Source organism: Charadrius vociferus, unplaced genomic scaffold, assembly GCF_000708025.1.
Source record: "Charadrius vociferus isolate BGI_N301 unplaced genomic scaffold, ASM70802v2 scaffold549, whole genome shotgun sequence".
NCBI lineage: Eukaryota > Metazoa > Chordata > Aves > Charadriiformes > Charadriidae > Charadrius > Charadrius vociferus.
In genome coordinates, this window is record NW_009650103.1 from 2,225,761 (window position 1) to 2,240,123 (window position 14,363).

General features: G+C 52.2%; 1 protein-coding gene across 1 annotated transcript in view; it reads right to left on the reverse strand.

The window, feature by feature from the left end:
• Positions 1 to 7,504: 7,504 nt before the first annotated feature.
• Positions 7,505 to 14,363, reverse strand: part of FAM69B (family with sequence similarity 69, member B) — a 19,149-nt gene continuing 12,290 nt past the window's right edge. Inside the window, exons 2-5 of the mRNA XM_009892328.1 lie at positions 11,712 to 11,883; positions 9,404 to 9,511; positions 9,026 to 9,202; positions 7,505 to 8,418 (exon numbers count right to left, since the gene is read on the reverse strand). Of these exons, the coding sequence (XP_009890630.1) occupies positions 7,606 to 8,418; positions 9,026 to 9,202; positions 9,404 to 9,511; positions 11,712 to 11,883 (1,270 nt within the window). The 3' untranslated portion in view covers positions 7,505 to 7,605. The remainder of the gene's footprint in view (positions 8,419 to 9,025; positions 9,203 to 9,403; positions 9,512 to 11,711; positions 11,884 to 14,363) is intronic.

Sequence of the window (14,363 nt, forward strand, 5' to 3'; positions counted from 1 at the left end):
CCCCAGGAAAATTGGGCTTTAACCCCCGGTGCTGCCTGCTCCCCCTCCCCAGCTTCCTGGGCCTCAGACGGGCAAAACGTGTCCCGTGTGGCCGGGAGGGGACCCGCGGGTCCCCGGGGCCCGTCCGGTGCCGTTAGCTGCGGGCACTGCTGCCTTCAGTGTGTAGATCCGGTACGGTATAAACTGGTGTATAGGAGCGCAAGGTAAATACGGCTGTGATCCCATTGAAGGAGGGGAGAAAATTGAGGGCTACGACCTTTTCAAGGGAATCTATACAGCAAACGATATTTAAAAAGAAAGTTTTAATCTTCTGGTTTTCTGTTAAATGGTGCAGTTCGCAAAGCAAGTTGTTATTTGGGCAGCTAAACACTTGTGATTAACTGAAGTCTTCTCTCTTTTTTGTCTTTTCAGCCTGGCAGAAGACAAAGGGTGGAGTGAAAAAGATTGCATGCCTTTTAAAAATCAAGGGTAAGTGGTGCTTAACGCAAAGACTGTCCAATTAAGTTCCAGCAATCTTGTTTACTCTCAAAGTGGTGTGTTATGTGTAGTATCTACACTTGGTACCAAATACCTTTAATACTACTTTTTGGGCAGATAATATAATCTCGTTCTTACAAATACCTGTAATTCACCTTTTTCGGTCTTTGTGGGTATTGTTTTTATTCAACCTGCCACAGGCGTTGCAAAGGTGGCTGCTGTGGCATCTTTGTGTCATTAGGTGGCAGAGAGAGACAGGCTATGTTCTACGCTCGTTTGTTCTGCAACCCGTGAGCACTCAGAGTGATTGATAGCCTGACATTATTTAAATAGGCTGGTTAAATGGACACTTGTGAGAAACAAAAGCCTTCCCTATTTTTTTTTAATTGCCTTACATGCGAGATCTGTGTGTAACAGAATAGAAAGATGTCCCGTTTGACCTGTAGTGGATTTGCAGCAGGAAGGCTGTGTGTGGCTTTCTCATTATTTAGCCTTGCAAACGGTAGGATCCTGTTGGTATGTAGACTGGTATTACAGAAGAATGAGTCGAAGTGATCTGTGTAAAGCCGCGTGGCAAGTTGGTGACATCACTGGGCGCATGTCCTGGGAGTCGCATGCTGGCAGCCCCGACCCTTTTCCTATCTGAGAGTAAAAATGTGCCTGTGCTGTGCATTTATTTCTTTAGTTTCCCTCTTTTACTGGGCCTTTCAAATTTCTGTCATCAACGAAACAGTAACCATATAACCAGGCTTTGAAGCGTGTCTAAATATGTAAAATAAATGCTGTATATATTTTTCCACTTCTTTTTCAGAGAAAGCTGTGTGACGTGGCGGACGCAGGAGGTCTTCTCCGAGACCGGAGGTGAGCAGCAGTGGATGCAGGTTCCCCTGTTGAATAGCTCCATGCCCCAGCTCGTGTTGCAGATGTGGCTGTAGTGCCATGTTTGTGTCATTAGGTGGCAGAGAGGAAAAGGCTATGTCTTTGCTAGTGCTCTGAAACCTGTGGGCACTCAGGAATGATGAACAACCTGACAATTGTTTCTTGGTTTTCCTGTTTTTGTTTGTTTTCTTTAATGTTAGTCTTAAATCGTGAAGGATGGACAGCTGTGGAGGGACGGGGAACAGAAGCTAGCCCTGTCCTTCAGTATGACAGTCACTCTCTTAATGAATACCTTGTTGATGTGACAGATAAGAGATACGACTGACTTTTCTGCCATCGTGGTCTACATTTTAGAAGTAAAACTTCTATGTTGCACTAACATGCTATGTTAAAACCTAATCCAGATTTCTTGCCTATCGTATCTTTTATTATTGTTACAGAGGGATGGCAAACTCCAGTATTTATTCTAATAGTCCTGAGTCCCTGGAGATTTGCTCTCCTGACATATTAATCATTGAGGGTCAGAGATGAAGGGGTTTCCTGTCCCTGAAACTTGTAACTGCTCAGAGATGAGTAGCTTGACATTGTTTCCACGTGTACCTCTTTCTCCAGAGAATTGGTGGAAGGTAGAGCAAATTTCCTTTAAAAAGCAGTTAAAATGATGCCAATTTTAACTGCATCAGGGGAAGGTCCTTCCTTTTTTTTTTTTTTTTTTTCTTTTCACAAGGACAAATAGAAGTGACAGCTCTATTCTTATTCTTTTTTTATATATATAGAAACAATTGGGTGTGGATTTAGCATATGGAGAAAATTGCACCCTATTCCCAGCATTAATAAAACACTCAGCCAACAACATCTCGACTTCTAAGGGTGCTGAGTAAGTTGGACCAGAAGGTGCAATCTGCAGTCTTCTGAAACGCAGTGTTATCATGCTGACGGGGGGAAAGGGGAGAGAAAAAACCAACTAAACAAACCACCCCCAAAAACCCCAAACTGAAGATCTTTTTCCTTCTTACAGTTACTTTTGAGAACAGGACTGAGTTCTGGAAAACTTGCTTCAAACGTTGAAGGTAGGTATTAGTCATTTCTTGGAAACATTGGAAACCTCAATGTTACCAAAACAGTCATTGTCTGAGTAGAAGTCCTTGGATTGGTACGTCTTATCCCTTCTGACTTCGTGTGGGACAGGGACAAATTTAATAAAAAAAGTAAAATTAAAAACGCTACTAGTGTATACTTGCAGAAAGAACTTAAAATTCAGTATTTTTTTGTCTTTTTTACTGACAAACATTTACTTTAGGTGGAGCACTTTCAGATTCCTCTATTTTGCTAATGCAGTAGTTTTTGTAAGCAATCTTAAAACACTCTTCTGGTTAATTTTTTTTTATTTCCCTTCCTCAAACTGCCTTTCTCAGCTCCGAAAGTGCACCCGTTTAAGGGCAGCTGTCAGTCAGAACAAGACTTTTGTCGAGAGTGTACACTTTTATGTGTGTTGGGGTGCCTGAGCGTATCAGCAGGCTGTGGTACTACTGCAGTCTGATACAGAATGCTACAGAAAAAAATGTTTGTGTCACAGATGTGCAAGATAATGAGTTTGTGTCTTAGGCATAATGAAGAAAAATAAAAAAAGATTGATTTCAGTAATCCAAGAAACAAAAAAAATGCTAAAAACTGAAGTATTCTGGCTTTCAGTAGGTGCAGTAGTGGAATGCTTTGCCCTGTTTCCCAAGACACAGTCTAGCTTCCTTGAGCATCATGTTCTAGCTGGTAACACAGCAGGCAAAAAAAACCCCCAAAATATAATTGAGCACAACGTGACTTTTTAAGTTGGTTTCTGCTGTGTTTATGTGCTAGCGTGATGATGAAGGAACCTCGCCTCCGAGGCGGAGAGCTGCCAGGGAGCGCCCGTACCAACATACCCGAATAGCTCGGTGTGTCACTGTCCTTTTTTGGGTGATGTGGTGTGCATGAGCCTCTGCTGTGCTGCTGTTACTGAAACAAGTGGTGAGAGAAGCTCTGGATACACACAGATAGTATTGTGAAACTAAGAGGCTTTGCAGTGACTAACAGCTCGACAAAATCTGGCAGTGCTGAATGGTGGAAAATGTCCTCATTAAATGGGCATTATGAGGGCCAAAGGTGCCATTAACCAAGCGGGTAGCTGCTGGCTGCAAAATGAGCCATTTAATTGGGAAAAGTCACTGCCTACCAGCATTGGCTTTGGAAAAGAATGCTAATAAGGTTGTTGGGGATATGGTTATGCAAAGAGGCATGCCTTAAGATGTGACTCTTCCATTTAAATTCCTGACTTCTTTTAACCCAGAAATGCGTATTTGAGTTTTTTCATCAGACTTTACTTGCATCAAGGGTCCTGTAGGGGTAGTGAGTGCCTAATGAGGCGCTCTCTAGAACTTTACTGTGTGAGCCATAGGACAGATATTAAAATTTTCCTAATAGCATTTCCTGATAACCATCTTCCCAAGACTGAGCGGCAATCCCAGGCTATGAATATTGCTTTACTGAAGGAATTACCCAGCTCTCAGCTGTGGAAAAGATTAATATTTTGTATTAAAGTGATTTTGAGAGAAATTAAAAATCTTTCTGCACATTAACTTAGCCCATCACCATTTAGGACTGGTTTATATTGTGGCTTTGAATGCAGGAATAAGCCCAGCTTTTCTTTCTTGGCGTTTGCCTCTGCACTGAGGTTGGCAAACTCACCTTTGATTTTTAGGGAACCCAAGAGTGAAAGAGTAACCAAGAGCCGGCTCCGGCTCTCGTGCTGTGAAGTTTGCAGGCACTCTGCTTCCACTGACTGCGGTGAGGACAGCCAGTGCCGGTTCAGGTGTTCTGTGGTTCTGGTCTGAAGCAAATTGCTCTCTGAGGTTCCCCTGTGAATCATGATAGCTGAGTCCAGCTATGACTTCCCTAAAATTTGGTTTCATTTTAATGAAGCTTTTTCTTTTTTTGCTGTGGGATATGAAAAATCTTTGGTCAGTCCCAAGACAAACCTGATGTCATTCATCATGCCATTAGCTGAAAGTGTCGCCTCTGAAATTAGAAGCAATTCTGTGCCCCGACTAGCTGCCGTGCCTAGCTCAGATAGCGAAGAGCGGGAGTCTGGATGGTCTGGATTAATTAGCTGCTTAGGATTGACATCTATTGCTAACTTTTGCTGGCTGTATTTATTTGGAGTTGTCGTCTAACGTCCTGGGCCTTTTCTTATTTGCAGATTGTGCCGTGAGCTTTCGGCTGTCTGGCAAACCTGGCTACAGCAGAAGAAATGGTTACCAGTGTCTGCGTTTGGAAATTCCTAAACTTTTATCTTTTCCAAGCACACCCGCAGCCAGGCAAAGCACACATGTGGTTCTGAATGTTTGCTGCGACCTGTGTACTCAAATGTCATTTTAAAGAAAATTATAGCTGTTGTGCTCCAAGTGTCCATTCAGCTCTTCCTGTACTAATGTTGAGCAGCCGTAAGAGCTGTAATCCCGCCCTTCTCCCAGCCAGCTCCGCTCATATGCTGTTTTCACAGCCATATTCTAAAGCACGGCTGTTTCAATCAATGTTTTCTCTACATGGCTAAGGATTAAAAAAAAAAAATATATATATATATAAAGATGCTACCTATAATAAGTCTGAAATGATTATGCTTTTGTATTTTGTGGCACCCCAAGTAATACTAATTTTTAACCATTCTAGCAATTAAGACTTTTATTTGTGGAGATGAGGACCGAGATGGTTTTTTTAGTTTAAACAATGAACGGTTGAAGTCTTGCTGCTTACCTCCATCCCCTTGGGGCACAAATCTACTATGCTGCTGAAGCAGCAGCGTCTGGTGAGATCAGATTGTCAGTCTTTGTGTTCTGGCTTTTCCTTTTTTTCCAGCTAATGTGGGAAATCTGGAGAAGGCAGGAGCGGAAAACAGCTTTGCCTTTAGTAATTTTTCTCCCATATTGTAGTGTAGCTTGTAAACCGTAAGCACGTGTCTGAAAACACTTGTGCTTTTTATTAGTGGTGAACAAAACTCGGTGCTCTTGGGGTGTGTGAGTCATAAGTGATTCCTGTGAGTGTCCGCTGCTGCTACGGGGGTGTGCGGATCAGTAACACAGGAATGTGACAGTTCTTGTCTGAAGTGTCTTTATTTGAACAAAGCTCTCTTGGCTAGTTCTTTAAAATACAGGGCTGTCTTTCTCCTTGAACTTCATCATAAATGCTCAAAGAGATTCTGATATTTAAGATTATGAGGATAAGCACGGAACACAGTGGTTTGCCTCTCTTCTGGGTGCTGACCCGCTGCTTTATCTAATACTGCTTTGGGGACAGGGAGCAGTGGGGATTAACTGCAGTGGGAATGATGCTTATCTGGACAAAATTTACTAGTAAATTACAGAGAGGGGAGGGTGAAAAATGGCTTTCCTGAAAACCTGAGGAGAGGATTTGGCACGGTTGTTAGGTTCCTTTTTCTAATAGCAGAAGAAAATTAATTTGTCGGTGGCGCTGGTTGCCATGGGAATGCAGGACAATCGCGGAGGAGCTGGGGTGGCTGCGGGGGACCTCCTGACGGAATTCCAGTCCTCGCCTTCGCCCTCCAAACAGGTGAACCTGCATCGGCACGCCCCAGTGCAGGGCCTGGAGCTTCCCAGTGCTCGTACAGGACGGAGGGTGACTCCGCGGAGCTGAGGAACTTGCCACCCTTCAAACGCAGAAACCTTAAAAATGCTCACCCTTCCCGTGGATGAATTCCGCTGGGAAGCCGACTCTGGCGGGGAGCGAGCTACGCTGGCTCCGTGCTGGATTTAGAGCACTGTTGACACTGAAACATTTCCTCTATAAATAATAGTGAGAGGTAATGATGATCCTATAGAACTAACAGAAGGAAATACTGATATCTCTGCTCCAAAGGGCTCATAAATTTGCAGCCGCGACGCTACCGATTGCCTTCACAGGTTATATATACTGTCAGATGTCTCTTTTTTTTTTTTTTTTTTTTTTTTTTTCCCCTCGGTGATTGTACTTCAGATATACACTCCACTAAGCAATTGTTGGCGAGAGCACCGGCGTACGGTCCCTCAGCATCGCTGCCGTTGTGCTGGGAACAGAGCGAGCTCGGGGGAGTTTACATAAATTCTTCCTCTCTACCCGTAGTTTTAAAAATTGAGGATTTAAAGGAAACAGGCTGTAGTTAGAGACCTGGTAGTATTGACACAGCCAAATAAATGTCTTGAAACCTGCTGAAAGCTTGCCTGGAAATTCATTTTAATAACGAGAGAGAGAAGCATTGGATTATTCTGGTATTAATCTTTAACTTGTGCAGTGCAAGCCCAGCTTGGTTTTAGGAGAATTAAACCAAGAGGTTGGCTTATCCCTGCTCTGAGCGTTGCCGGCAGTAACACACGGAGCACGTACGTTAACCCATCGGAACCGTTCACGTTTAGCTCTTTTCCTTTAAGCTGTCCTTGGCCTTAGATGCTTCCAAAGCGACACGTGAGAGGGACTGGCCTGAGGGACTGACCGGCGCTGCCGATGTCGGGCTGCGGGCAGGAGCAGCCGGGTGGGAGCCTCACACAAACCATCGCGTCGCTGTCTGGGGTCAGGCACTTAAAAAAAAGCTATGAAAGAATTGCCAGGATTCTCCGCTGTGGAAAGGAGAGCTTATCCGCTTCCTAAGGTACAGCTGGATCTGATGGCGGGTGACTCAGACACTTAAGGAGAGACTTTTTGAATAGGGAAATCTACCTTTTTCTCCTTTTTAGATCACAAGCAAGCTGGTACTTAAAAGGCTGCTGTTTCACCATTGATGTACTGGTGTGATTCACGTAAAAGCTATTTATTTACATCAGAGACGTTCATCAAAAGAAGATGTGACAAGTACAGCATGAATGATTCATTCCCATCTCTCGGCGCCGCTTGCCTCTTAATCAAGAAACAGTCAGGTGCGTCCAGCTGGGCTCCGCTTCCTTAGCGCCTTCCCTGTCATCTTCTTCCCCCCCCAAGCCTGTTCAGCCCGGCTCCCGGTGTCCCAGCTCCGCGGCACGCTCCTGCCGACTGTAGCGATGATCCCGCTGGGCGGTGGAAGTCATGACGCTCGGTTTTCCATGAAGGAGAAGGGGCCGCAGCTCTGCTGAACTCCCCTTCTGCAGGGTGGATTTTTCCTGGGGCAAGAGAAGACGGGAGAAACAGACCTTCAACCCTTGGCCTTTTACTCCAAGACTGCAGATTCTAAACTCCGGGGCTGTGCTTCCCCCCTTAGGAATATTTGGTGTTTGAAATCTTCTTCCAGAGCAAAGTCTTGAGGTTGTTGAGCACGAGGGAGTGGTGCACTTCCATCTGGCTGGCCAGGCCGCTGAGGGTCATGCAAGTTCGGAGCTGTTTCTGCAGCTCCTCTTTCAGCTCCAGCGGCGCTCCGTACAGGAGGTAGTCCTGCAGCAACCCGCACACCTTGGCCAGGTTGGGCTGCACCACGTCGCTTTTGCACTGCTTCATGAGTTTGTCACATGTCGCCATACAGTCCTTCCCGTAGGTGCAGTCCACGTTCTGCTCACAGTGACGTCCCTTGAGGAAACCTCTGATTGTCATCTCCGTGGCCACTTTCCTCAGGTTGACCATTTTGAAGTCGTATTTGTCGTTGTAGCCCACGTTCTTAAAGCTGGTCTCGCAGATGTAGAAGTTCCCGTAGGTCCCGTGGAATATCTCCTCCACGAACTCCAGAAGGCCGATGGCGATCTTTGCCCGCCGGGGCCACGCCGGCGCAAACCACTGGTGGATGATTTGGTGGACGACCGAAGGCAGCAGCGACTGGAGGAAGGGGGGGACATCCACTCCGTAGAGAGAGGTGTGGGGGATCTTCTCGGTGACGTAGAGGTCCCCGCAGTGCCCCAGCAGTTTGGAAGTGTGCTCTTTCTCGTGCAAGGAGAGCATGAGAAGAAACTCATTGAGCTGAAGAAGCGCCCAGATGGATTTGGCCTCTGCTAAAGACACTTTCCCATCCCGGTTCACGTCTGCCATGGCGATGATCCGCCCCACCAAGGCTGCAAGAGAAGGCTGATCTCCCAGGTTGGACTGCAAACAGAACGAGAAGCGGTATCAGACCCTCACGGCTCTCTGTGTTTGGGCTTCGTATCACAGAACTGAGGTGGGGAAGGAAAGGACTGAGCTGGGGAGAGGAGGAACCGGCCACCGTGCCCCAGCAAACCCGGCGCCGTACCATTGCCTACGGTTGGAAGGATTCAGCTCCAGCAGAATTTTACCAGCCCTGGCCCAGAGGGGAGCAGGCTTTTCAGAGCAAAGCCGGGCAGTGCTGCGGTCCCACCGCGGCAGCAGAAGCCCTGCACAGGGGTGACGGCCGCAGCGGTGCCAGCACTGCCAGGGCCACCCTGGGCATGGGGATTAGCTCTGCCCGGTGCAGATGCCACCCGCAGCCGCGGTACAGCGGCCTCCAGGGCTGCTGCTACACCAACCTCGCAAATAAACATTCCTGGGTGGGAATGGAGGTTTGTCCTGGCTCTGCGGTGAGGGTGAGGAGCTCTGCCCGGCTCCCAGCAGCTGATGGGGGAGTGTGGCCCAGAGGAGCTCCGGTTTAAAGGGAAAGACAGACACATTGAGTTTTCCTGACTTGCAAGGGGCATCCCGGGCCCACCAAGATGCCGGAGGGACTCTCCGCACTGACCTTCAGGAAGTTGAGGAGCATTTCTTTGAACTCATCCATCGATGTTCCTCGTGTGGGTTTGTCAAAGAGGACCACGTCCCTCCTGGGCACGGAGTCTGGGTGGCTGTCCGCCCTCAAGGCTTCTTCGATGCCGCATTTGATGATCACCTCCCGCTCCCTCCAGAGCCCGCTGTAAACCTACAGCAACGGAGAGGGGACACGGCAGAGACAGGAGGAAAACCACAAGTGCAGAGGACTGGTTTGGGGTTTGAATTGAACGGGTACTGGGGATGGGGTGAGGAGCAGACGTGCGGGTGGGTGGAGGAGGACATTTCCCGGGTTTGATGCTCGCACCCGTCCCCTGCCGTGCAGTGGTGTCCCCGGCGGGCAGAGACCTACCTGCTGGGTGGGAGAGGAGGAGAGACAGTGCTGGAAGAGGAGGCTGCGCTCCTCACACAGGTCTTTGCACGTGGAGCCAGAAATGATTCCTTTCTTGTACTGGTCACACTGGGGAGGGGAAAGCAGAGAGAGGAGCTCAGTGGGGGCATCTCCATGGTCTCCCAAAGTCATAGAATCATCAGAGAATGGTTTAGGTTGGAAGGGACCTTGAAGATCACCTAGTTCCAACCCCCCTGCCCTGGGCAGGGACACCTCCCACCAGCCCAGGTTGCTCAGGTCTGACGGATCCAGGCTCAGTCCCACAGCTCGTGATCCAGGGCACCCCAAACACGTGAGCTGGGGGCATGTGAGCCCCCACAGCCTCCCGTGCTGCCACAAGCTCTGCGCCCATCGCACTCCTCACCCCCTTTCCTGCAGCAGGGCTGGCGCACTTTGGGGTTTTTTCAATTTACTGTGTGTACCCGACGGCATCATCAACGCCATCGCGTCCCCGGTGAGCCCATTGCCTCCGAGTTCACGTGAGTCTCTCATACGAGAGAAAAACACCCCTTGAAAGAGGCACATCGGACTGCAAAGCCACGCGGGCTGTTTGGAGGCAAGAACAGTGCCTCCGATTGCCCACAATTTCCTTCTTTCCTGGGATTTTGAGGTTCTCGAGCACAGAGGGGCTGCTCAGGGTCACCACCCCGACACCACTCTGGCCGGGGGTTTGGCAGCCTTGCGAGGTGCCACCAGCCACGGGGGACCCCGGCGGTGCCGCAGGGTGGGCAGGTGGCTTCGGGTGATGTCTGCATCGTGGCAGCCACGTCGGCCAGTTCAGGGTGTCCGGGAGAGGGGCAGTGCCCATTGCTCAGAGTCCAGACCCTCCCAGCACCCCCAGACTCCCCGCTCTGTGTCTTCCAAAGAAATCCCAGCCCAAAACCTCCGCTCCGAGACCCAAATATTTCTACTGACCCCAAATCAGGGACTTTAACGGGGGAGATGTGGGGGAGAGCAGTGTGTGGGTGTACCCGGGGCCGAGCGCTGGCCAAGCTGCGGGCAGAGCTCCGGGCTGCGGGCAGGGAGGGCCCTTTGGGGTGGCTGGGTGCCTTGGGCGATGTGGGACCGGGCTGGCGGGGACCCCCCCGGTGCTGCTTGGAGGGACCGAAGGGGATGTGCTCCTGCTGGAACCCTAGGGGTTCGGGGAGCTGCCAGGGCTGGGGGAGAGGGCAGCGTGGGGGTGGGGGGGTGGCGGGGACAGGGACGGGGAGGGTGGCACTGATCCGCAAGCCGGGGCAGCTCGGTGGGTCGGGAGCTGGAGGCATCCATCCTGGGGGGGGCAGGAGAGGCGGCAGCTCTGCAGCTTTCACAGCGAGAGCACAGCAGCCTCAGGGCTGGAAACAGGAGCTGCAGAAATTCACTGCATCTTTTCCCTCTTTCCAACCCCCTCCCCAGACATGGATGGGAATTAACCCTTGGACCTGCTCACAGGGGACACGGCCAGACACGGCGTCTTAAACCCCGAGCTCAGAGCAGGAATTAGCGCCCGAGACCCCGTGGCCAGAGTCATGCAGAAAATCAAATTAAACGATCGTCGCTGTTGTTATGGCAATTCCTGCCTCCCTTCTCTGCTGAGGGATTGATGAACGAGTCGTTTTCAGCCAGAGCTTGGCATCCCCCCTCCTCGCCTGGGCGACCTGCTCCCCTGCCGTGGGGCAGCCACAGCAGTCCCGGGGGGGCCCCGCTCGGCTGCCGGACCCGAGGATGCTGTGGGGAGTCGGCTGCACCCCACTGCAAACACCAAGCAGAGGCAAAACACATCGAGCCAAGCTCCCGTGAGGGGTCTGCTCTCCGTGCAGGCTGGTGCTTTCTTTAGGGCACGCCAGCAGCTGCCGAGAGGTACCCACGGACCGGCTGCTCCCCTGTTTTCTCCATCCCTGCGGAGCTCCGGGGTGGGGGGGGCTGGCGCGATGCTCTCCCTGTCCCTGCGCTGACATTGCAGCTTCACCTCCACGGACATTAATCTGCCCGCGTCTGCCTGGCCTGCCCTGGCCCGCTTCCCTCCGACATCTCATTAAATTGTTTCGCCGTCGCCCTGGCGGGATAAGGTCACCTCTCCCGCGCTGAGCTCCGCGTGATGCTGGGGGACGGTGCCGGGGAAGCAGCTGGCGGGAGAGCTCCTCGGTGCAGCTCTCGTGGAGGATGCTGCCCCGGCGTTGCCCGCACGGCCGCAAAGCACCGCACAGAGCTCGGGGAGGGGGCTGGAAATGGGGGTCTCACCCCAAACCGGGACCAGCGCAGCTGCGAGGGGCTGCTGGCCACCACTCACGATTATCATCCGGCAGACGTGGCCGCGGCAGAGCTCGGAGTAGGAGGAGTAATGCATGTACGCCACCCAGCTGCCCACGAAGATGCCCAGCCACACCACCAGCAGGTATTTCACCTTGATGCCCGGGAGGCGACTCTGGAAGGCAAAGAAAACGCGGGTGAAGGCCAGAGCTCTGCATGGGTCAACGGCTGCTGGGCAAGACTTCTTCTATACAAACCAAACTGAGCATTGGTGAAACCTTCAGCCTTTTTTATATATATTCGCCAGTCCATTATGCAACTCCTGCTGCAAGTAGGTCACTTAAAATTCCCTAAAAGCAGGGAGATTACAGCTCTGGGCTGCAAGGAGCTGGATGCCGTGCATCCCCGTGCCCGGGAGCTGCGGCTGCGTACACCGCTCTCCTGCCAGCGCGAGGGCAGAGCCCGCTGCCCTCTGCAACCCCGGGGTTCACCGTCAGGGCTGCGGGAGGCTCTGCTCCCGCCCGGCGAGACCTTTCTCGGCAGATCCCCCCCTCCTCGCAAAGCCCCACGGGCACGGGAGGCTGCCGTCATTGCCAGCTCCAGCGTGGGAGCAGGCGAGTAACAAACCTGGAAGAGCGCGGATAATACTCCACGTGAACATCTCGGAGGCTCGCAGTGTGATTTTTCTTTTCCTGCCTTCATTTCTGCCCCTCTGCCCCCATAACAGCAGCACTTTTGCCATCTGCCCCCCTCCCCACCCCCACCCCGCAGTCTGGGCTGTTTACCTGACCCCTACAACACGGTGCAGATCCCCAGTGATTCCTAAGGGCAGGGAATTAATCCTTGCGTCAAACACCCCATTCCCTCCAGTTTCTATGGGCAATTCCTGCTTCACGCAAGGGCAAGAGAGCCCTTGGCCAGTGGCCACCTCCAAATCCTTCTCTCTCCTTGCACGGCATCAGCCGGTGAGACCACGACCCGCTGCTGGGATAGGGCTGAATCCGAGCGGATGCGGCACCGTTACAGCCTGCCAGGGATCCTCGCTTGGGTCTTGTAGCCAAAAACTGTTCCCACCTCCAAAATGCCACCTCCCCGGGCCCTTGCCGAGCGCTGTGTGTCAGGGCTCTGCCCCGTGGCAATAAGCGGAGCCGGTGGAGCCTCCTGCCCTCCTGCCGCACCAGCAGCATCCAGCGATGTCGCTCACCCCGGCCCCAACGAACGGGCTTCGCAGGAATCGGCAGGCGCGGGTGAAAGCAGGCAGGTCGTGACATTTTGCATGTTAATTGGAAATGGGGTAGTGTGAAGCGGGCCACGATGCCCCGTTTGCCTGTCGAGCAATGGCACCGCTAATTACCGCCTGTTAAGGGGAACCCGACCACGGCGAGGACTTGGCGAAGACAAAGGATGGGTGGCTGCTCCTGTGAGCTGAACACCAGCTCAAGTCCCTGAACTCAGACATACACCACTGCGACCCGGGAGATCCTCCCCAGCGCCGCAGCCACCCGAAAACTGCCCAGCAGCGGGTACATGACCCATCAGGCCTCCTGTCCTCAGGAAAGGGGGTCTTGCCGTGGATGTCCCACTAGAGACACATCTTGGGGTCAGCAAAGCCCTGGAATGGCCAAAATATTCCTTTTCCTTATTGAGACCTAGAATCCATCACGGTCCCAGGGCAGAAGGGGGGTCAGGACGGCAGCACGGGGAGCGCTGGCTTCACGGTCCCTCTAAATGGTGGAACGAAACGCGGAGGTGGGGGATTCATTGCCATGAGATGTTCCACTGGGCTGTGGTAATATTTTGGATCCATAGCTGGTGCTAAGGTCTCCTCCAGGACATCAGTCTCCGGGCTCAGGACCTTCCCTGTCCATCACCTCAGCTGGCAGCCTGCACAAAACGGCGTTACCTTCGCTTGTGTGAGTTGCTGTGCTTAGTTTTAGGGTGACTCTGGGGGACCTGGAAGTGACTTTGGGCTGGAGCTGACTTCAAAGGCAAAATGGATGCAGCATCACAAAATCCTGTTCCATCCCTGTGGTTCCCCGGCAGTGCCTGGGGTACATGGGGGTTGTTTCGCGGTGGGGACCGTGCCAGGGCTGGCCGTGCTCCCAGGGGTGGCTTGGCGTGGCTGTCACCCCCCTCCCAGGGGATATCTCTGCAGGTGACTCCAGCACAAGGGCCACCCCCAGCTCCCACCCACCCTCACTCTGCACCCAGCTTCTCCCTCCCTGCCAGACCCAGTCCCAGCCCCTGCCCACCGCCGCGGCCCCACGAAACCGCTCCTCGGGCCTTTGGGCTTGACCCCCCTAAATGTTCCCCTCCTGCACCCTGCGAGCCCCGGGCTTTGCGCCCACCTCCTGCCAGCATCCTCTGCCCACCAGACACCCCCCTCCCGTGTCCCCCCTTCTGCCCTCCAGCGGGGCAACCTCTCTGGTCCAGCACCTTTGCACCTTTTCTCTTTTTTTGCAGAGAAAACCCCCAGGCCAGCATCCCCAGCCCCATCACCGCCAGGTCCCCGGAGCGCTGAGACGGGTCCCCAAACCCCCCCACAGCAGCTCAGGGATGGGAAGAAGGGATAAAAAAGAAAAGAAAGAGAAGAGAGGGAAGGAGAAAGAGGGAAGGAGAGAGAGGGAAGGAGCCCTCCTGCACCGCCGCATCGCCTTCTTCGGTCACCGATGACGGACGGGCTGCCCTGGTG